Source organism: Erinaceus europaeus, chromosome 12, assembly GCF_950295315.1.
Source record: "Erinaceus europaeus chromosome 12, mEriEur2.1, whole genome shotgun sequence".
Lineage (NCBI taxonomy): Eukaryota > Metazoa > Chordata > Mammalia > Eulipotyphla > Erinaceidae > Erinaceus > Erinaceus europaeus.
Window position 1 is genome coordinate 101,007,112 of NC_080173.1, and position 21,741 is coordinate 101,028,852.

The 21,741-nt window shown below is 54.7% G+C and overlaps 1 protein-coding gene and 1 long non-coding RNA gene across 2 annotated transcripts; both read left to right on the top strand.

Moving 5' to 3' along the window:
* The first annotated feature begins 394 nt into the window (after positions 1-394).
* TMEM158 (transmembrane protein 158) lies at positions 395-1,809 on the top strand. Its single transcript, XM_007531456.3, has one exon. It carries the CDS (start codon positions 476-478, stop codon positions 1,226-1,228), a length of 753 nt encoding a protein of 250 aa, XP_007531518.2. The 5' UTR covers positions 395-475; the 3' UTR covers positions 1,229-1,809.
* A 2,523-nt stretch (positions 1,810-4,332) lies between these two features.
* LOC132541772 (uncharacterized) lies at positions 4,333-7,042 on the top strand. Its single transcript, XR_009552866.1, has 3 exons — positions 4,333-5,123; positions 5,276-5,350; positions 6,982-7,042. It is a non-coding gene; the product is annotated as an uncharacterized LOC132541772 (long non-coding RNA).
* The last annotated feature ends 14,699 nt before the right edge of the window (positions 7,043-21,741 follow it).

Below are 21,741 nucleotides of genomic sequence, written 5' to 3' on the forward strand. Positions count from 1 at the left end.
TCGCGCCCGACCCAGAGCTCCGCGCCCGACCCAGAGCTCCGCACCCTCCCGCACCGCCCCGCCCCGCCCCGCCCCGCCCCGCGCGAGGAAGCCCGCCCACCGCGAGTCTGGGGCGGTGCGGGGCGGCGGGCGGAGCCGAGCGGGGATTCCTGCTCCGGGCAGCGCGGGACCCGCACAGCACAGCGGTCAGAGGGCCCCGCTTCGGCTTCGGGGGCGGCGGGGAAGCCCAGACGCAGACGCGCCGAGAGGGATCCCCGCGCCCAGCCGCCGCCGCGGGCTGCCAGCTGCCGGTGCCCGAGCCCCGCGGCCGCCCCGGACTCGCCCGTCGCCCGTCGCCCGTCGCCCGTCGCCCGTCGCCGCCGCCGCCCCGCCGCCGCCCGGGACTCGTCCTCCGCCCGCCCGGCCCCGCGCCATGCAGCCGCCGCCCGCCCGGACCCCGGCCCCGGCCCCGCACCCCTAGGCGCCCTCCCCGGCCATGCTGGCCCTGCTAGCCGCCCTGCTGGCCGCCGCCTGCCCGCTGCCGCCCGCCCGCGGCCTCCCGGGGGCGCCCTCCAACGCCTCGGCCTCCGCGTGGGCGGGGGGCGCGGGGGGCCCCGCGGAGGCGCCCTGCAACATCAGCGTGCAGCGGCCCATGCTGAGCTCGCTGCTCGTGCGCTGGGGCCTCCCGCGCGGCTTCCCCTGCGACCTGCTGCTCTTCTCTACCAACGCGCACGGCCGCGCCCTCTTCGCCGCCGCCTTCCACCGCGTCGGGTCCCCGCTGCTCATCGAGCACCTGGCGCTGGCGGCCGGCGCGCCCCAGGACCTGCGGCTGTGCGTGGGCTGCGGCTGGGGGCGCGCCCGCCGCGCCGACCGCCTCCGCGCCTCCGCCTCCGGGCAGTCCTCCGCGCTGCCCGCCTACCCCGCCGCCGCCGCCGCCGCCGCCGCCGCCGCCGCGGAGCCGCCCGGGCCGCCGTGGCTGCAGGCCGAGCCGCTGCACTTCTGCTGCCTGGACTTCAGCCTGGAGGAGCTGCAGGGCGAGCCGGGCTGGCGGCTGAACCGCAAGCCCATCGAGTCCACGCTGGTGGCCTGCTTCATGACCCTGGTCATCGTGGTGTGGAGCGTGGCCGCCCTCATCTGGCCGGTGCCCATCATCGCCGGCTTCCTGCCCAACGGCATGGAGCAGCGCCGGACCGCCGCCCCCGCCCCCGCCCCCGCCGCGGGGACCCCCGGGGGGACGGCACCCAAGTGAGCTGCGACCCCCGAGGGTGCGTCCTCCTCGGCGTCTCCCGGGAGGGGCCCCGAGACGCCCCGGCCGCCTGCGGCGCGAGGTCTGTGCGAGCGAGCGAGCGAGCGAACGGGGCCAGCCGGCCCCAGCACCCAAGGGTGGCGCCCGCGACTTGGAGGACGGCGCGGGGAATGGGGCCCTTAACCCTAGGTCGCAACACCACCCCGTCCCCAGCGCGCCCGCCCTCCTTCCCCCCCCCCCCCCCGCACCTACGTGCCCTACATTCAAGGCAGAACATGACCAAATCCTGTGTGTTTGTTTTATATATTTAATAACCGTTTTAAATGAAAGTTTTAGTAAAAAAAAAAAAAATCAAATTGCTATTGCCGTAGTCAGAGAAGCTCTTTGTATCTGAACATAATTGCATTTGAAGTTCCTTGTTTGGTTTTGGATTTATTGAATGGGGGGGGGGAGCACTGAACACTGATCTGTTGTTATGTCTGAAAATGAACTTTCTGAACCTTTTTCCAAGTGGCGTGACTTGATGGGCGTTTCTTCTTGTACCTCTGTGGTTTTTCGGCTTTTAATACAGTTTCCTTCAGAGACCCACCTGTCGCTTTTTCTTTATTGGATTGAGAAGGAAGAGCCCCAGGATGACAAAGTGTCCTCCCTTGGACCCTGAGGGAAGGAATCTCCCCCTCAAATAAAGGGCCAGTTCCGTCCCTCTCACCAGCCTGGCTGGGTTGAGGTTGTCAACCCTCCAGTTTAGCTCCGGGGCATCCCAACACCCACCCTACACCCACCCTCCAAGCCCGGTACACGAGGCACACACTTGGCCCTGTGCTGTGCAGGCTTGTCTGTGATCTCTTTCTACACACCCCCCCCCACCTCTCCACAGGCCGCAAATACACCCAGGAGGTGCTATAGGAGTCAGATCGATAGTTCTCTGCACTTGGATGAGTCAGCGAGGGAGCCGGGCATGTAGATTGCCTTCTCATGGGTAAACATCTCAGTTTGGAAGTTTTGGGAAATGCATCACCTGCAGGGGCTGATCTTGTCATCTGCCATCATATTTAATTAAGATTTTTTTTTTTTTCTTAAGGGAAATCCCTGGGAACTTACTAGTTAATGATCACAAGGCCTTCGTCACTCTTTGCACCTTCAAGTGCAGTCAGTTCCAGGTTCTTCTCAGCTGTCAAGAAAAAGAGAAAGAGAGAGAAAATGAAGAATGCTTAAAGTGACCACGTAAAAATCATTTTCAAACACTATTAGAAAGGTTGCAAAAGAAACTGTCTCCTGCTTTATTTCCTCCCACTTTTGAGAGTCTGCTGGACATTGCTCCACAGATAGAGTTTCTCAAGTGGGGGTGACCTAGGAACTTGGTAAGAGACACAGAATTGGGTCCCCACCCAGGACTTAACTGAATCAGAACCTCCTGCAGGAGCCCGGCAATCTGCTTCCAAGGGGTTCTGATGTGTTTCAAGCTTGGGAACCGCTGGGCGAGGGGTGGAAGGGAATCTTAGCTACGGACTCCTTTTATCCTGTGATGTCTTTGTTACATCAAGGAGAAGCCCCGAGAGTCTTCTGAAGATTCTGGCTCACAGCCCCACAACTCAGCTATCTATTCCCCGGACACTGGAGAAGGTTTTTCTGATGGTAGCTCGCCAGTCGGCGAATACCTGACTTCTGTGTTCCAGAGTCAGGTGGCTTGTGAGCTGCTGTCTTTTCCAGTCACGTGGTAACAAGCAGGTGGGAATCAGTACCTGCGGGCCTTGGTCATGCTTTTGATAGAGTCATGATGTGATGTAATTCAGGGAGACAGAAAGATATGCCCTTGTGCTGTCTTAGGCTCATTCCTGAGAGTCGGTCCTTGACACAGGAGACGACAGAGCAAGGATGTGTGTTCTCGCCCTGTTACCCTGAGCTTACCCACTGGAAGAAGGAAGCCAGGCTCAGCTCAGGGTCTGTGCCCTCAAGTCATTTTGACTTGCACCATCTCAGCAGCGAAGCACTTCAAACTATACGTTTTACTCAAGGTCAGTCATTCGTTTTTCTTTGACGGAAAAGGGAATATACCACTGTAGTCTTATGTGCGCATGTGTGGAATTCCAGGTTCTAGCTCATTATTATTTCTTGAAGCTATGTTGATTTGTCTTACGGCAGAAGGAGAAGCAGAGCACTGCTCCAGCACACGTGTTTCTGAAGGAAACAGATGGCAGATAAACGCAAGTTCTGTGCTCTAGCCACTGAGCAACATCTGGCTCGCTGTAGACCTTCACAAGGCCTCCTTGCCACAGCTTGAGATGAGACGCAGTGACAGATGTGTCCCCAGTAAACTGAGCTTCAGTCCCCGTTATTCTGACTCCTCCCCAGGGAGACTCTAGCCCCAGGGGGCCATGCTCACCCTCTAAAGCCAGCAGGCTGTAGGCAACCTCACTGGCTTGTCTAGATTTCACTGGGAAAGCAGGGCCCTGCCCCTAGACCTGAATGCTTTTGTTTCCTCTAGGACTTATTGTCCCTCTCATTATGAGTAATGAGGTGTGATGTTCTCAGATCCCCTGTCATTGGATGGGACCTTGTGACTCTAATCAGTGAGCCGGTAGGATATGACTTGGCTTCCTGGCCCAAAGCCACACCCACTTCTTAGGGCCTCATGTGCAGTGACTGGCCAGCACAGAGGCATCAAGGCCCGACACTCTTGAGACAGCTCTGGAGTCCTCCCATCTTGAGATTCCCACACCTCCTGGGCTGGCTGAGGCTTCACGGCAAGGTCTCAGTTCCCACCCCCTAGTCCTACCTCGTCCCCACCTACCCTTCCACGAGGATCAATCTAAGAACAGTCCCTGGTGGGCTTCCTGCATGCTGGTCTCAGCCTGTTTTTGAGGAGAGAGGTGTTGGGGGCTTGGGATGGCTAAATGCCATGAGAAGCAGGTGATGCTACTGCTTATCGCCTCTATTCCCCTCACACAGGTCACTTGGTAGTAATATTCACGGAGAGTGGTCCCTGTTCAGTCATGTCAAAGTTATGTCTGCTTTTGTTGCTGCTCCCAGCAGGCATCTACCAGCCAGGATGCACTGGGCTAAGCTGCAGAACTTAGTCACCGTCCTATCCTGATTTCACATGAGAAATGTATTCCCAGTTCATGCTCCGTGTCCCCTGTGTGAGAAATGTATTCCCAGTTCATGCTCCGTGTCCCGTGTGAGAAATGTATTCCCAGTTCATGCTGCGTGTCCCCCGTGTGTGAGAAATGTATTCCCAGTTCATGCTGCGTGTCCCCCGTGTGTGAGAAATGTATTCCCAGTTCATGCTGCGTGTCCCCCGTGTGTGAGAAATGTATTCCCAGTTCATGCTGCGTGTCCCCCGTGTGTGAGAAATGTATTCCCAGTTCATGCTGCGTGTCCCCCGTGTGTGAGAAATGTATTCCCAGTTCATGCTGCGTGTCCCCCGTGTGTGAGAAATGTATTCCCAGTTCATGCTCCGTGTCCCCCGTGTGTGAGAAATGTATTCCCAGTTCATGCTGCGTGTCCCCCGTGTGTGAGAAATGTATTCCCAGTTCATGCTGCGTGTCCCCCGTGTGTGAGAAATGTATTCCCAGTTCATGCTCTGTGTCCCACATGGACACGGCTCTGCACTTTGGAATCACACACACGTCCAGGCTGGAGAGGACTCAGACTTGGCAACATGACCGCTGTCCCATGAGGTAGCAGACAGAGCGTGTGTCCACGGGCCACCCAGTGCTCCCACCGAGAAGTCATATCCCACAGGCTCACAGATTAGAGTCTCGAGGCCCCGTCCAATGACGGGAATTCACGGACACCGTATTTCCAGTTGCCCAGATGAGAGGAACACCTGTGTGGGTGAGAACCACAGACCCAGCACCGCTACTCCTGCACCTCCCAAAAGACTTAGGGGACTTTGGTGAGTAGATAGGTGACTCACCCTGGGGTGTCAGCCCTAGGCGCTCCCTGTGACCCCTCGTGGGTGGCCCACACTGACAGCTAGATGCTGCCCCAGGAGCTTTACAGGCCCTGAGAGTCACCAGGCCTGAGGTCACTCTACTCTTGGCTTAGGAAGGGCCCAAGGTGATGGGAACGAAAACAGCCTGGATCTTCTGATCTGGGAGTCATCTGGAGGAGGAGGATGAGGTGAGAATGAAAACTGGGGAGAGAAGGGGGCCGGGTGGTGGCGCACCTGGTTAAGTGCACATAGTACTAAGCAAAAGGACCTTCACAAGGGTTCGAGCCCCCAGCTCCCCACCAGCAGGGGAGATACTTGATACATGATGAAGCAGGTCTGCAGCTATCTGTCTTTCTCCCTCTCTATCTTCCCCTCCTCTCTCAGGTTTTCTTTCTGTCCTATGAAATAAAATGGAAGGACAGAAGCCAGACCTCCAGCCTTCTGTGTCCCACAGAAATCTTTCGTCCAGACTCCCAGAGGGATCAGAGCAGGGATCCTTCCAAGGGGGAGAGAGGATATGGCACGCTGGTGGTGGGAATTGTATGAATTGTACCCCTCTTATCGAAAAATCTTGTCGATCATTATTAAAGCACTAATAATAATTTTTAAAAGAAGTTGAAAAACAAGGAAACACAGAGCAGAAGGTGGACTGGAGCTGGTGCGCTGCACCAAAGTCCAGGACTCTGGGGTGGGGGAGGGTTCGGGTCCTGGGACAGGACAGCAGAGGAGGACCTAGTGGGGGTTGAATTGTTCTGTGGAAAACTGGGAAATGTTTCATATGTACAAGCTACTATATTTTACTGTCGACTGTAAACCAGTAATCCCCCAATAAAGAAAAAAAAATGGAAGGAAAAGGGGAAAAATGACTACAAAGAGGAGTGGATTCATAGTGCTGGCTCCGAGCCCCAGCGACTAGAGGCAAAAAAAAAAAAAAAATGCAGGGAAGACATTAAGGAGAAGGTCAGCACAGCTATGCCCTCTCCTGTCTAGTCCTCCTCCACATAGCAGTGACAGGGCTGGTCTTGCTGCTCCAACTCCCCTCACTAGGGGTAGAATCCAGCCATTTCAACTAAGTGAAAGGCTTAGTTAGCTACTGGAACTAGGAATGTTGACTTTGAAGACAAGCCATACGTGGCCAGGATTTTGCCTTAGAACACTCGGGCAGAAGAAGCCACCAAGGAGAGAACGGGGACGGTGCAGGGCTCTTGTCACACCTTGTCACAGGTACACACCTTGCACACACCAGAGCCATGTGACCCCAGGGCAGCACCCTTTATAAGCAGCGCCTGTTCCTTCCTGGGTCCGACTGCAATTCTTCTGGGCCTTTGCTCCCAGCGCAGCATGGGGCTGTCTCTGGGTTTGTACCTGTCGGCTCACCTCACAGCATGGGAGCCACTCCGGGAAGGAGTCTGAACACAGACTTGCTCACAGTGTGAGCAGACATGGGCCGGGCAGCACCTCCCCCTGGCTCTACTCAGCTGGGTCTTTGGTTTGAGGGCAAAGCCACTCCCATCAAGGCTTGAGCTCCTGGGGCCACCTAGTCTCTCGCTCCCTAACCTGACCACAAGCCTTCCGACTGGCCCCCATTACTCAGAACCAAGCAAGAGCCTTTCTCCCTCATGTCAGCGACAACCTCCTCTCTGCTGAGGGATTTGCTGGAGTGGCCTTGCCTGGTGTCTCTAGCGAGTCAACTCCTGCCATTTCCTCCCAAGACAGCAGCTCTGCAAACAGTCCCTCTGTCTGCCCAGCCCAGCACCAGGCCTCGCCCTTCACAGCCCGGTCCTCACGGGTCAGCCTTCCCTTCTTCTCTCACGCCCAGCTCACAGGATCACGCAGCCCTCTGTGACAGCGCAAGTCCCACCGCACCGGGAAATAAGGACAGAGCCGCCGTCTCAACATGAGTCTAAGCCAACCCCAGCCCTCACGTGCGCCCACGCGTGACCACGACAGATAGGAACCCACAAAGTTCAAGTACATATATTTGGAGAACCCCTGTGAGCTCCTACTTAGCAGCCTCCATTCCCCACCCTGACACCCTTGGGTGGGCCTTGCCATCTGCAGAAGCTAAGGGTGAGCTGCCGAAGGCTGGGTTTCTGCTTGTGGGCTAGTGGACACCCACACAGAGACTGAGACCTCCCCAAGAGCCAAAGGCCGGTGGAGCCATGGAGCCGATGGAGCTGGGGCAGAGTCTGCCTTCTCTCCCTCCCTCCTTCCCAGGTTCATCCTCTGCAGACACTCATCAAAGTCAAGCCGAACTTTCCTTCCTTCTTGGAGGTCTCAGACGCAACTGATAATAGCTGCATACAACTCCACAGGGTGAACAATGCTATCCGTCTCCTGGAGTCATCGCCACGGAGCCTCCTTGTATTGTCTGCGTGTATTTGATGTCTTTGGTGTGAAAATGAATTTCGAGATTCAATAAGCAGGAAGGATATTGCTGGTGTGGAATAATACCTCCCAGAAAGCTGCCAGGGCTCCACGTGGCCAAGTAACTGCCTCCTCCAGAGGCCCCAGCTGCTGGGGGCAGGGGCTGCGGGAGAGTGGCAGGAGCTCCAGGCAGGGTTGGGGGGACCGATCAAGGCCAGGAAGCACCCAGGAGTCAAAAGCATGTCTCTGATGCGAAGGAGCTGTGCTGGGGTCTTGGGCAGTGGGTCTGGGGCCCTGCAGGCTGTGTGGAGAGACAAGTACAAGTGACGTCCTGAGGGTGGGAAGTGTCAGGGGAGGAGGGGACTGAGGGAAGCAGGATGGGGAAGGAGGGGGAAGCAAGGATGCAAGCTCTGTGAAGTAGCTTTGGTTTCCAGCAGTGCTCCAGAGTCCTGGAGCTGGGCTCACCCCCCAGTTGCCCTGTCTTGAGGCAGAGGGCTGGCCCTTGTATCCTGCTCCAGCCCATTACTGCAAAGGTCTAGGGGGAGGGCCTTCCCTGGCAAAAAGGGCAGCTGGCAGATGTTAGCAGCCTGCACTCACAGCAGCTGGGCTGGAGGGGCACAGGCCTGTGAAGGGAATGGGGGCAGCTGGGGTGGGAGCACTGGCAGCCCTCAGCAAGGTTGCCCATCACACTGTTCTGGACCCCGTTCCCAGCAATGGTGGGGTGGGAAGTGGCCTGAACTTGTCTGAGCGTGTCTGAGCTTGTCTGGGTGCTGACCTCCAGGGCTTCTGCCAGTATCTGGGGAGCCTAGCTGGCTGGTCTGGCCCCCGGAGGCCTGTTCTTGTGCTAAATGAGATGCAGCTGGCTCTATCCTGCTGCCCTTTCCAAAGAAGCTAAAAGTCCCTGTTGAGAGCCCCTTACCTCTGTGCTCAAAGTCCCTGTTGAGAAGCCCCTTACCTCTGTGCTCAAAGTCCCTGTTGAGAAGCCCCTTACCTCTGTGCTCAAAGTCCCTGTTGAGAAGCCCCTTACCTCTGTGCTCAAAGTCCCTGTTGAGAGCCCCTTACCTCTGTGCTCAAAGTCCCTGTTGAGAAGCCCCTTACCTCTGTGCTCAAAGTCCCTGTTGAGAAGCCCCTTACCTCTGTGCTCAAAGTCCCTGTTGAGAAGCCCCTTACCTCTGTGCTCAAAGTCCCTGTTGAGAAGCCCCTTACCTCTGTGCTCAAAGTCCCTGTTGAGAAGCCCCTTACCTCTGTGCTCAAAGTCCCTGTTGAGAAGCCCCTTACCTCTGTGCTCAAAGTCCCTGTTGAGAAGCCCCTTACCTCTGTGCTCAAAGTCCCTGTTGAGAAGCCCCTTACCTCTGTGCTCAAAGTCCCTGTTGAGAAGCCCCTTACCTCTGTGCTCAAAGTCCCTGTTGAGAAGCCCCTTACCTCTGTGCTCAAAGTCCCTGTTGAGAGCCCCTTACCTCTGTGCTCAAAGTCCCTGTTGAGAGCCCCTTACCTCTGTGCTCAAAGTCCCTTTTGAGAAGCCCCTTACCTCTGTGCTCAAAGTCCCTGTTGAGAGCCCCTTACCTCTGTGCTCAAAGTCCCTGTTGAGAAGCCCCTTACCTCTGTGCTCAAAGTCCCTGTTGAGAAGCCCCTTACCTCTGTGCTCAAAGTCCTGGTTCTCACGTGCCTGAACCATAATGGAAGACCTGCCATGCTGATGTTCGTATTACTGTTACTATGTATCCCACACAAGACTAGGGTCACTGGGGCTGTTGATGTTCTTATTACTGTTACTATGTATCCCACACAGGACTAGGGTCACTGGGCCTGCCAACAGGTAACAGCAGGGGCAGGGCACCAGGGCACTTGCTTCTGGAAGCTGACCGCCCTTGATGGGCTCCTCGGGCTGCGGGAAAGGCGCTCCTCCGCTGAGCCTCACTCAGGCCCGGGTCTACACAGCGGCAGCTAGAGGGGGTGAGAGCTCAGTCTTTGCAGCCCTGCAGGATGCAGATCTGGCTGGCCCTCTCCATCTCCCAGGTCAGCCCACACCCACTCAGTATCCGTCAGACACCCCTCAGGTAGCTACCAGACACACATGCACCCCCATGTTCACAGCTGCGTTATTCACAACAGCCAAACAGTGGAGGCAGCCTAAATGCCCATCAGCAGATGACTGGCTAAGGAAGTGATGGGATATGTACTTCATAGAATACTGCTTTGCAATCAAAAAAGACGATATTGTGTTCCTTGGGACAAAAATGGGTGGAACTGGAGGTGGTGGTGCTTAGCAAAATCAGTAAGGAGATGAGAGACAAAAACCGGATGGTCTCACTCGTGTGGAATCTGGAGAACTGAGACACAGGTACTTGACAAAAACAAACAAACAAACAAACACAAAACCAGAAGGGAACAAACAGCTCCTTAGACTTTGTGAGAACAACTGTGGTGATCGTTAGGAGGCGAGAGGGTGTGGACACAATTTGGGTGATGGGTGTGGTGTGGAGCTGTGCCCTGAATCGCACAAGCTTGTAACACACTTACAAATAAAAAATAAAATAATAAATAAAGTCCATCAGAAAGACCCAAACACAGGCAAAGGCCACTCACCTTTCTGGAATACTTGAAGGAGAAAGATACGGTGCAAATAAAAAAGAGGGTTTTTGCCACAGGATTATTTAAATTAGATAAGGAGGGAGGGAAGTCAGTAGTGCAGGTCTAATTAGCCCACAATGTTCACAGTGTTTATGGTCATCTTTTGTAGTGCCCAGAACCCTGCAACAATTTTTTTTTTCAGGACTCTGAGGTAAGTAAGAAATGAGAAATGTTTCAGATGTTTAAAGTGACCCCTTGGGCAGAGGTAGACAGCATAATGGTTATGCAGACAGACTTTCGTGCCCAAAGCTCCAGGTTCAATCCCCTACACCACCATAAGCCAGAGCTGAGCAGTGCTGTGGTAACAAATAAAAAAAATGAAGTGATTCCTTTGGCTTTGTCAGGGGAAGAGAAGTTAGTATGGATCTGTGCTGAGTGTATGCCAGGAGGTTGACCTCTCAAATCCTTCCAGCAAGTTCATGAGGCAGGTGATATGTTCAGCATTTGAACGATTTATGGACAGACTTGGACTCTGGGAGGCCAAAGAATTGATCCAGGTTCACAGCTTACACGTAGCCCACGCCTCTCCTACAACCCCTGCCCGATCAGTAAGGGTCACAGTTTGGTCATCCCACTGAAAGCTGCCTTAAAATTAAAACAGATGGGGGCTGGGTGGTAGCGCAGTGGGTTAAGTGCACATGGTGCAAAGTGCAAGGATCCCAGTTCGATCCCTCAGCTCCCCACCTGCAGGGGGGGGGTCTCTTCACAAGCAGTGTGAATCAGGTCTGCAGGTGTCTATCAGAGACCCCTCTCTGTCTTCCCCTCCTCTCTCCATTCCTCTCTGTCCTATCCAACAATAACAAAAGCAATAACAATAATAATAGGGGCAACAAAAATGGGAAAAATAGGCTCTAGGAGCAATGGATTTGTAGTGCAGGCACCGAGCCCCAGCAATAACCCTGGAGGCAAAAAGAAAAATATATAAAACGTGTGAATTCATCCAACACCAATATCCCTTTAATTTCTTCCTTTCCATTCTCTCTCTTTCTCTCCAGACTTAGAAGGCCTAGATTCAAGTAGGCAAACGTTTACTTAGGCAACCGAAAATATATATGAACATTTTTCCAAAATAAAAATTAAGTGGTCAATCAGAGAAACTTTCTTTTTCCTAACCAGAATCCTTGGTACCATGGTAGAATCATGTGCCCCGCAGGGACAAGGCCATAAGGTTTGGAGCTTCGGTGACAGAGACACTAAGTATTTACACAGCAGAGACCCAGGAAAGCTGACTGCCTAGATCTGCGGTCTCCAGAATGATGAGGTCAAGTTCAGCCTTCCCTATTGGGGGAAGATACCGCTAGGGCCCCAGGAAGTCGGATTTGGAAGCAGCACCACACTCTTCCGTGAGAGGAGCACACCCTAGAGGTAGCTCTGGGAAACTCTGTCTCCTGACAGAATCCTCTGGACTCTGGACCAGGGGCCTGTGTTTGGCACCAGCTGTTGACAAAAAGCCATGCAGCAAGTGTCTTCAGCTTTGTGGGCCGTGCAGTGTCTATCACAGACGTGTCATTGAAGCACGAAAGCTGGAAGCAGGGGGATCGGCTGAGTGAATGGATGTGGCTGTGTTCCAGCAAGACTCTATGTATGAACACAGACATTCGAATTCAACCTCAGTCGTACAAGTCATGAATTATTTCTCCTTTCTGATTTCTTCAGAGCCATGTATATCTATCTTTCTTAGCTCAGATGTCATATACACAGGCATGAAGGTATTTTGCTGCACTTTGAAGACCCCTGTTTCTGCCCCCTTCTTCAAGATTCAGACAATCAAGGAGTTACATCATCAGACAAAGGGCTGAGAGCAGCAAGAATGGCGTTTGCAGACAGAAGTGAATGGGTGACCACCAGGAGGAAGACTCTGGTTCTTCCCAGAAACCACCATCTTGTGGATGTGAAAAGAATCAGAGATGCAGCTTGGCAGGGGTGCCCTGGGCTGCATGTACAAGGACCTGGCTCGAGCTCCCAGTCTCCATCCCTGAGGGGGCTTCAGAGGCAGTGAGGCAGAGCTGCAGGTCTCTCCCTCTCCCTCTCTCTCTTTCCCTCCCACCCCCATTTCCCCTTCTTCTCTCGGTTTCTCTCAGTCTTATCAAATAAAGAAAAGAAAAGAAAAGAAAAGAAAGAAAGAGAGAGAGAGAAGAGAAGGGGGAAATGACTGCTGGCAGTGGTGGATTTGTTGCAGGCACTGAGCCCCAGCAATAACTCTGGTGGCAAGAAAAGTAAAATCTCAATTTAAAAAACAATAATACTTAAGAAAGAAAAGAAAAGAAGCAGAGAGTGTTGATTCCCCAAGTTGACAGAGGTGACAGCATAAGCTCTGTGGTCCCTTCCTGCCCCCCTGGCGGAATACATCAAGGAGCACAACAGAAGGAGCCGTGCCCCCCAGTACCCCCAGGGAGGCCTCAGGGATGCATGGCCTCGGGCACGTGACCAGAATCTGCTGCTCAGTGGACAGTGCAGGCCAGCCAACAGAGAGGCAGGAGCTGGCAGCCAGACACACTGGCAAGCTGGTAAAATGACTAAAAGTTAACTATCAAGCGTCTTCCAGAAATGGCTCCTGTACCACAATGGAGAATTCCCACCCCGAGAAATCTGAGGTTGTTCCGTTATACCACCTCTGAGCAGGTGCTGGGAAATTGTGCAGATGCAGTCACATCTGCCATGTTGTGCCCTCAGGGCACTGTTGATTGCCTGCAATGGTTGCAGTGCTCTGCTTACTCCTCCACATTCCCATTCTCGCGAGAGCTGCTCCCATAAAAGCCCTTCTTCTTCCGCACCTCGCTCTCTTGCCCGCCTTTCACTTCGGTGACTAGACACAGGAAAGGTTGCTGCGTGAGGCGGCCATTTTAGCTACCTCCAAGCTGTTTCTCTCTCACCCAACTCTGAGGTGCCAGCGCAAATAAAGGATTGTGTCCCCCTTTCTGCTCCAAACCTCCTTTTTCTGCGTCCCACCGCAGCAAGTGACAAGAAGGAGCTGCTCAAACAGGCCTGTCGGAAACTCGAGGCACACTGATTATGAAAGAATAAAACCTTAGTTCCCTCTTGGGTCACCGCCAAGCGCCTGGGGACAGGGGAGACGCAGACCCTGCCCTTGGGAGATGGCATCAGGCCGGGGCACCAGGAGTGTGGCCCAGATTGTGTCACAGAGACAGGCAGAGTTGGAGTGGAAGTAACTTTCTCTTGAAGACCCTGGCTGAACAGTCTGAGCACCAGCTTTCTGTAAAATCGGAGTGATAGGCTGGAGAAACAGTTCAGCTGTTAGAGTCAGGGCTTAGGTGCCTGAGGCTCCAAGTTCAGTGACCAGTGCCCCACGGAATGTCCTCTTCTCTCGCTCTTGCTCCCTTCCTCCCTCTGCCCCTCTCTCGTGTGACATTCTCTTTACTTCATTTGAAATTGATAACAATAAGTCTTCAAAAGAAAACAGACAAGACTGGTAATAATACCCAGTGCACTTACAGAATGAGGGCGGGACCTCAAAGGGGAGAGACCTGGAAACGGGTTCCTGCTACACACTTGCTGAAGAAAACCCATTTCTGTTAGGTTTTATTTGCAACACAATTTCCACGTCATGAGGTCACCTGTAATGAATGTGTGACCTGAGTGCCCTCTTGCCAGCGTCCAGGTATTAATAGGCGACTGACCGGACACGGAAAACTCCAAGTTTTAGCCATCATCTCGCCATCTCCCTCCTGACCCTCGTCTGGTCTGACACTTAATGGTAAGGAAGGTGTTCACGCACCATGCGTGGCTTCCCGGGAGCCTGTCCTGGGGAGAAACAAAGCAGGGCAAAGCACCCAGCCCCAGAGTTCACCCTACAGAGGTCCCTCAGCAGTGGGTCTCATAGCTCTAGAAGAAACAGACCACCCTGGGGGCTGGGCGGCGGTGCACCCTCTCCAGCACACAAGTTACCATGGCCAAGAACCCACTTTCAACCCTCGGTCCCCAGCTGCAGAGAAGAAGCTTCACTAGCAGTGAAGCAGGGCTGCGGGCGTCTCTTTTTCTCCTTCTCTATCTTCCCCTCTCCTCTCAATTTCTCTCTGTCTCCATCAACAAAAAGAAACAGATGGAACTGGTGATTGCATTTCTAAGATGCTGGAGTCAGCTCTGGCCGGCTGCTTCCTCCTCTCCTGGCCCACTCCTATCTCCCTTTCCTCTATAAGCCCAGATTCTGGGCTGGAAACAAGATGATATTTGGAGACAAAGAGGCCACCATCCACTCAAGTGCTAGCCTTGACATAGACATTAAAAAAAAAATTTTTTTAACCAGAGCACTGCTCAGCTCTGAGTTATGATGCTGTGAGGGATTGAACATTGGACTTGGGAGCCTCAGGCAGGAGAGACTCTCTGCATAACCATTATGCCACCTACCCCACCATTATTATTATTATTATTATTTTAGACTTTTTTCCTCATGCCAATCCTTACCTTTTGATTAATTAGCCTTTTGAGCTGTGAGCATGGCACCTTAGCACCATGAAGGTATTTCTTTTTTTCTTCTTCTTCTTTTTTATTTGTTATTGGATAAAGACAGAGAGAAATTGAGAGAGAAGGGGGAGATAGAGAGAAAGAGAGACACCTGCAGACCTGCTTCACCACCTGTGAAGTGACTCCCCTGCAGGTGGGGAGCCGGGGGCTTGAACCGGATCCTAACCGGTCCTTGCGCTTTGTGCCACATGCACTTAACCCGCTGTGCTACCGCCCGACTCCCTCCATGAAGGTATTTCTATCACCTCAAAGGGGTCCCTAATGTTTCTTCTCCATCCCTAACTGTAATCCCTACACTGTATACCCCAACACACACACACACACACACACAATTGCACACGCAGTTCTGTGCCCAGTTTCAGTGTGTGTGTGTGTGTGTGTGTGTGTGTGCGTGGGGTGTGCCCCACAACAAGAAACTCTCTGTGCTACTACAAAGGCTCCTGTAATTGAGCATAATTCTGACTCTGTCTACCTGGAGCCAGTGTCAGATGCCATGGGTACAATTCCACACAGTCCCCACCACCAGAGTTCCCTGTCCCATCCCCTCCATTGGAAGCTTCCCTATTCTTTATCCCTTTGGGAGTAAGGACCAAATATCATTATGGGGAGCAGAAGGTGGGAGTTCTGGCTTCTGTCATTGCTACTCCACTGGACATGGGTGTTGGCAGGTGGATCCACACCCCCAGCCTGTATCTGTCTTTCTCTAGTGGGGCAGGGCTCTGGGGAGGGGGCATTCCAGGACACATGGTGAGGGCGTCTGCCCAGGGAAGTCAGGATGGCATCATGGTAGCATCTGCAACTTGGTGACTGAAAGCATTAAGATGTAAAGAGGAAAAAATTCTTTAATAAACAGGAACCCAGGGGACAGGGGGTAATGCACCTGTTTGAGCGCACATGTTACAGTGCACAAGGACCTGGGTTCAAGCTCCTGGTCCCCACCTGCAGGGGGAAAGCTTTGCAAACGGTGAAGCAGGGCTGCAGGTGTCTCTCTGTCTCTCTCCTTCTCCATCTCCCACTCCCCTCTCAAATTCTGGCTGTCTTTATCCAATAAATAAAGACAATAAAATTATTTTAAATTTTATTTTTCTTGGCTGAATAGTTAGTTATGGATAGAAGTGGAATTAGACATCGTAGGGTAAATTCATACTGACCTTTATCTTTATTTGCTTGGCTTTATATGTTAACTCTTTTTTCAGCCACCAGGTTCCAGATGCTAACATGATGCCAACTGGACTTCCCTGGACAGACAACCCCACCAATGTGTCCTGGAGCTCTGCTTCCCCAGAGCCCTGCCCCACTAGGGAAAGAGAGAGACAAGCTGGGAGTGTGGATCCACCTGCCAACACCCATGTTCAGCGGGGAAGCAATGACAGAAGCCAGACCTTCCACCTTCTGCATCCCACAATGACCCTGGGTCCATACTCCCAGAGGGATAGAGAGTGGGAAAGCTGTCAGGGGAGGGGATGGGATACTGAGTTCTGGTGGTGGGAACTGTGTGGAGTTGTACCCCTCTTATCCTATGGTTTTTGTCAGTGTTTCCTTTTTATAAATAAACTTTTTTAAAAAATGAGAAAAAAGATACTGATAAACCAAAGTAAAAATTAAAATTAAATTAAAATAAAAGCCCGCCTCCACAGGTATTTTGTGTCCTTTTACACTCCTTAGTTTGCTCCTACAGCCTCGGCACTTGTCCCTCTCAGCCTCATCAGTTGTAGAGACAGAGAAAAATTGAGAGAGGAAGAGAGAGAGGGAGAGAGAGACAGAGACACCTGCAGCCCTGCTTCAATACTTGAGAAGCTTCCCCTTGCAGGTGTGGACGGTTATGTGTGCACTCGGCCAGGTATGCCACCACCCACCCCGGGGGGATCCTTTCCAGAGAGCCTTGGGGCTTAGCAAGAGGGACTCAGCGGCACTGACATTAGTGTCCAGAGCAGCTATCCTGACCCGTGGGCTTAGCAAGAGGGACTCAGCGGCACTGACATTAGTGTCCGGAGCAGCTATCCTGACCGGTGGGCTTAGAGAGAGGGGCTCAGCGGCACTGACATTAGTGTCCGGAGCAGCTATCCTGACCCGTGGGCTTAGAGAGAGGGACTCAGAGGCACTGACATTAGTATCCAGAGCAGCTATCCTGACCCGTGGGCTTAGAGAGAGGGACTCAGCGGCACTGACATTAGTGTCCAGAGCAGCTATCCTGACCCGTGGGCTTAGAGAGGGACTCAGCGGCACTGACATTAGTGTCCAGAGCAGCTATCCTGACCCGTGGGCTTAGAGAGAGGGACTCAGCGGCACTGACATTAGTGTCCAGAGCAGCTATCCTGACCCGTGGGCTTAGCGAGAGGGACTGAGCGGCACTGACATTAGTGTCCGGAGCAGCTATCCTGACCCGTGGGCTTAGAGAGAGGGGCTCAGCGGCACTGACATTAGTGTCCAGAGCAGCTATCCTGACCCGTGGGCTTAGAGAGAGGGGCTCAGCGGCACTGACATTAGTGTCCAGAGCAGCTATCCTGACCCGTGGGCTTAGAGAGAGGGACTGAGCGGCACTGACATTAGTGTCCAGAGCAGCTATCCTGACCCGTGGGCTTAGAGAGAGGGACTGAGCGGCACTGACATTAGTGTCCGGAGCAGCTATCCTGACCCGTGGGCTTAGAGAGAGGGAATCAGCGGCACTGACATTAGTGTCCAGAGCAGCTATCCTGACCCGTGGGCTTAGCGAGAGGGACTGAGCGGCACTGACATTAGTGTCCGGAGCAGCTATCCTGACCCGTGGGCTTAGAGAGAGGGACTGAGCGGCACTGACATTAGTGTCCAGAGCAGCTATCCTGACCCGTGGGCTTAGCGAGAGGGACTCAGCGGCACTGACATTAGTGTCCAGAGCAGCTATCCTGACCCGTGGGCTTAGAGAGAGGGACTGAGCGGCACTGACATTAGTGTCCGGAGCAGCTATCCTGACCCGTGGGCTTAGAGAGAGGGACTCAGCGGCACTGACATTAGTGTCCAGAGCAGCTATCCTGACCCATGGGCTTAGCGAGAGGGACTGAGCGGCACTGACATTAGTGTCCGGAGCAGCTATCCTGACCCGTGGGCTTAGCGAGAGGGACTGAGCGGCACTGACATTAGTGTCCAGAGCAGCTATCCTGACCCGTGGGCTTAGCGAGAGGGACTGAGCGGCACTGACATTAGTGTCCGGAGCAGCTATCCTGACCCGTGGGCTTAGCGAGAGGGACTGAGCGGCACTGACATTAGTGTCCGGAGCAGCTATCCTGACCCGTGGGCTTAGAGAGAGGGACTGAGCGGCACTGACATAAGTGTCCGGAGCAGCTATCCTGACCCGTGGGCTTAGCGAGAGGGACTGAGCGGCACTGACATTAGTGTCCAGAGCAGCTATCCTGACCCGTGGGCTTAGAGAGAGGGACTGAGCGGCACTGACATTAGTGTCCAGAGCAGCTATCCTGACCCGTGGGCTTAGAGAGAGGGACTCAGCGGCACTGACATTAGTGTCCAGAGCAGCTATCCTGACCCGTGGGCTTAGAGAGAGGGACTCAGCGGCACTGACATTATTGTCCAGAGCAGCTATCCTGACCCGTGGGCTTAGAGAGAGGGACTGAGCGGCACTGACATTAGTGTCCAGAGCAGCTATCCTGACCCGTGGGCTTAGCGAGAGGGACTCAGCGGCACTGACATTAGTGTCCAGAGCAGCTATCCTGACCCGTGGGCTTAGAGAGAGGGACTGAGTGGCACTGACATTAGTGTCCGGAGCAGCTATCCTGACCCGTGGGCTTAGAGAGAGGGACTCAGCGGCACTGACATTAGTGTCCAGAGCAGCTATCCTGACACATGGACTTAGCGAGAGGGACTGAGCGGCACTGACATTAGTATCCGGAGCAGCTATCCTGACCCGTGGGCTTAGCGAGAGGGACTGAGCGGCACTGACATTAGTGTCCAGAGCAGCTATCCTGACCCGTGGGCTTAGCGAGAGGGACTGAGCGGCACTGACATTAGTGTCCAGAGCAGCTATCCTGACCCGTGGGCTTAGCGAGAGGGACTGAGCGGCACTGACATTAGTGTCCGGAGCAGCTATCCTGACCCGTGGGCTTAGCGAGAGGGACTGAGCGGCACTGACATTAGTGTCCGGAGCAGCTATCCTGACCCGTGGGCTTAGAGAGAGGGGCTCAGCGGCACTGACATTAGTGTCCAGAGCAGCTATCCTGACCCGTGGGCTTAGCGAGAGGGACTGAGCGGCACTGACATTAGTGTCCAGAGCAGCTATCCTGACCCGTGGGCTTAGCGAGAGGGACTGAGCGGCACTGACATTAGTGTCCAGAGCAGCTATCCTGACCCGTGGGCTTAGAGAGAGGGACTGAGCGGCACTGACATTAGTGTCCAGAGCAGCTATCCTGACCCGTGGGCTTAGAGAGAGGGACTGAGCGGCACTGACATTAGTGTCCAGAGCAGCTATCCTGACCCGTGGGCTTAGAGAGAGGGGCTCAGCGGCACTGACATTAGTGTCCAGAGCAGCTATCCTGACCCGTGGGCTTAGAGAGAGGGGCTCAGCGGCACTGACATTAGTGTCCGGAGCAGCTATCCTGACCCGTGGGCTTAGAGAGAGGGACTCAGCGGCACTGACATTAGTGTCCGGAGCAGCTATCCTGACCCGTGGGCTTAGAGAGAGGGACTCAGCGGCACTGACATTAGTGTCCAGAGCAGCTATCCTGACCCGTGGGCTTAGAGAGAGGGGCTCAGCGGCACTGACATTAGTGTCCGGAGCAGCTATCCTGACCCGTGGGCTTAGAGAGAGGGACTCAGCGGCACTGACATTAGTGTCCGGAGCAGCTATCCTGACCCGTGGGCTTAGAGAGAGGGGCTCAGCGGCACTGACATTAGTGTCCGGAGCAGCTATCCTGACCCGTGGGCTTAGAGAGAGGGACTGAGCGGCACTGACATTAGTGTCCGGAGCAGCTATCCTGACCCGTGGGCTTAGAGAGAGGGACTGAGCGGCACTGACATTAGTGTCCGGAGCAGCTATCCTGACCCGTGGGCTTAGAGAGAGGGGCTCAGCGGCACTGACATTAGTGTCCGGAGCAGCTATCCTGACCCGTGGGCTTAGAGAGAGGGACTCAGCGGCACTGACATTAGTGTCCGGAGCAGCTATCCTGACCCGTGGGCTTAGCGAGAGGGACTGAGCGGCACTGACATTAGTGTCCGGAGCAGCTATCCTGACCCGTGGGCTGAGCGAGAGGGGCTCAGCGGCACTGACATTAGTGTCCGGAGCAGCTATCCTGACCCGTGGGCTTAGCGAGAGGGACTGAGCGGCACTGACATTAGTGTCCGGAGCAGCTATCCTGACCCGTGGGCTTAGCGAGAGGGACTGAGCGGCACTGACATTAGTGTCCGGAGCAGCTATCCTGACCCGTGGGCTTAGCGAGAGGGACTGAGCGGCACTGACATTAGTGTCCGGAGCAGCTATCCTGACCCGTGGGCTTAGAGAGAGGGACTGAGCGGCACTGACATTAGTGTCCAGAGCAGCTATCCTGACCCGTGGGCTTAGAGAGAGGGACTCAGCGGCACTGACATTAATGTCCGGAGCAGCTATCCTGACCCGTGGGCTTAGAGAGAGGGACTGAGCGGCACTGACATTAGTGTCCGGAGCAGCTATCCTGACCCGTAGGCTTAGCGAGAGGGACTGAGCGGCACTGACATTAGTGTCTGGAGCAGCTATCCTGACCCGTGGGCTTAGCGAGAGGGACTGAGCGGCACTGACATTAGTGTCCGGAGCAGCTATCCTGACCCGTGGGCTTAGCGAGAGGGGCTCAGCGGCACTGACATTAGTGTCCGGAGCAGCTATCCTGACCCGTGGGCTTAGCGAGAGGGACTGAGCGGCACTGACATTAGTGTCCGGAGCAGCTATCCTGACCCGTGGGCTTAGCGAGAGGGACTGAGCGGCACTGACATTAGTGTCCGGAGCAGCTATCCTGACCCGTGGGCTTAGCGAGAGGGACTGAGCGGCACTGACATTAGTGTCCGGAGCAGCTATCCTGACCCGTGGGCTTAGCGAGAGGGACTGAGCGGCACTGACATTAGTGTCCGGAGCAGCTATCCTGACCCGTGGGCTTAGAGAGAGGGGCTCAGCGGCACTGACATTAGTGTCCGGAGCAGCTATCCTGACCCGTGGGCTTAGCGAGAGGGGCTCAGCGGCACTGACATTAGTGTCCAGAGCAGCTATCCTGACCCGTGGGCTTAGAGAGAGGGACTGAGCGGCACTGACATTAGTGTCCGGAGCAGCTATCCTGACCCGTGGGCTTAGAGAGAGGGGCTCAGCGGCACTGACATTAGTGTCCGGAGCAGCTATCCTGACCCGTGGGCTTAGCGAGAGGGGCTCAGCGGCACTGACATTAGTGTCCGGAGCAGCTATCCTGACCCGTGGGCTTAGAGAGAGGGACTGAGCGGCACTGACATTAGTGTCCGGAGCAGCTATCCTGACCCGTGGGCTTAGCGAGAGGGACTGAGCGGCACTGACATTAGTGTCCGGAGCAGCTATCCTGACCCGTGGGCTTAGCGAGAGGGACTCAGCGGCACTGACATTAGTGTCCGGAGCAGCTATCCTGACCCGTGGGCTTAGAGAGAGGGGCTCAGCGGCACTGACATTAGTGTCCGGAGCAGCTATCCTGACCCGTGGGCTTAGAGAGGGGGACTCAGCGGCACTGACATTAGTGTCCGGAGCAGCTATCCTGACCCGTGGGCTTAGCGAGAGGGACTGAGCGGCACTGACATTAGTGTCCGGAGCAGCTATCCTTACCCGTGGGCTTAGCGAGAGGGACTGAGCGGCACTGACATTAGTGTCCGGAGCAGCTATCCTGACCCGTGGGCTTAGAGAGAGGGACTGAGCGGCACTGACATTAGTGTCCGGAGCAGCTATCCTGACCCGTGGGCTTAGAGAGAGGGACTGAGCGGCACTGACATTAGTGTCCGGAGCAGCTATCCTGACCCTTGGGCTTAGCGAGAGGGACTGAGCGGCACTGACATTAGTGTCCGGAGCAGCTATCCTGACCCGTGGGCTTAGAGAGAGGGGCTCAGCGGCACTGACATTAGTGTCCGGAGCAGC

Coding starts and splice junctions, on each gene's coding strand:
- TMEM158 (XM_007531456.3), top strand. CDS start 476: ATGCTGGCCCTGCTAGCCGCCCTGCTGGCCGCCGCCTGCCCGCTGCCG.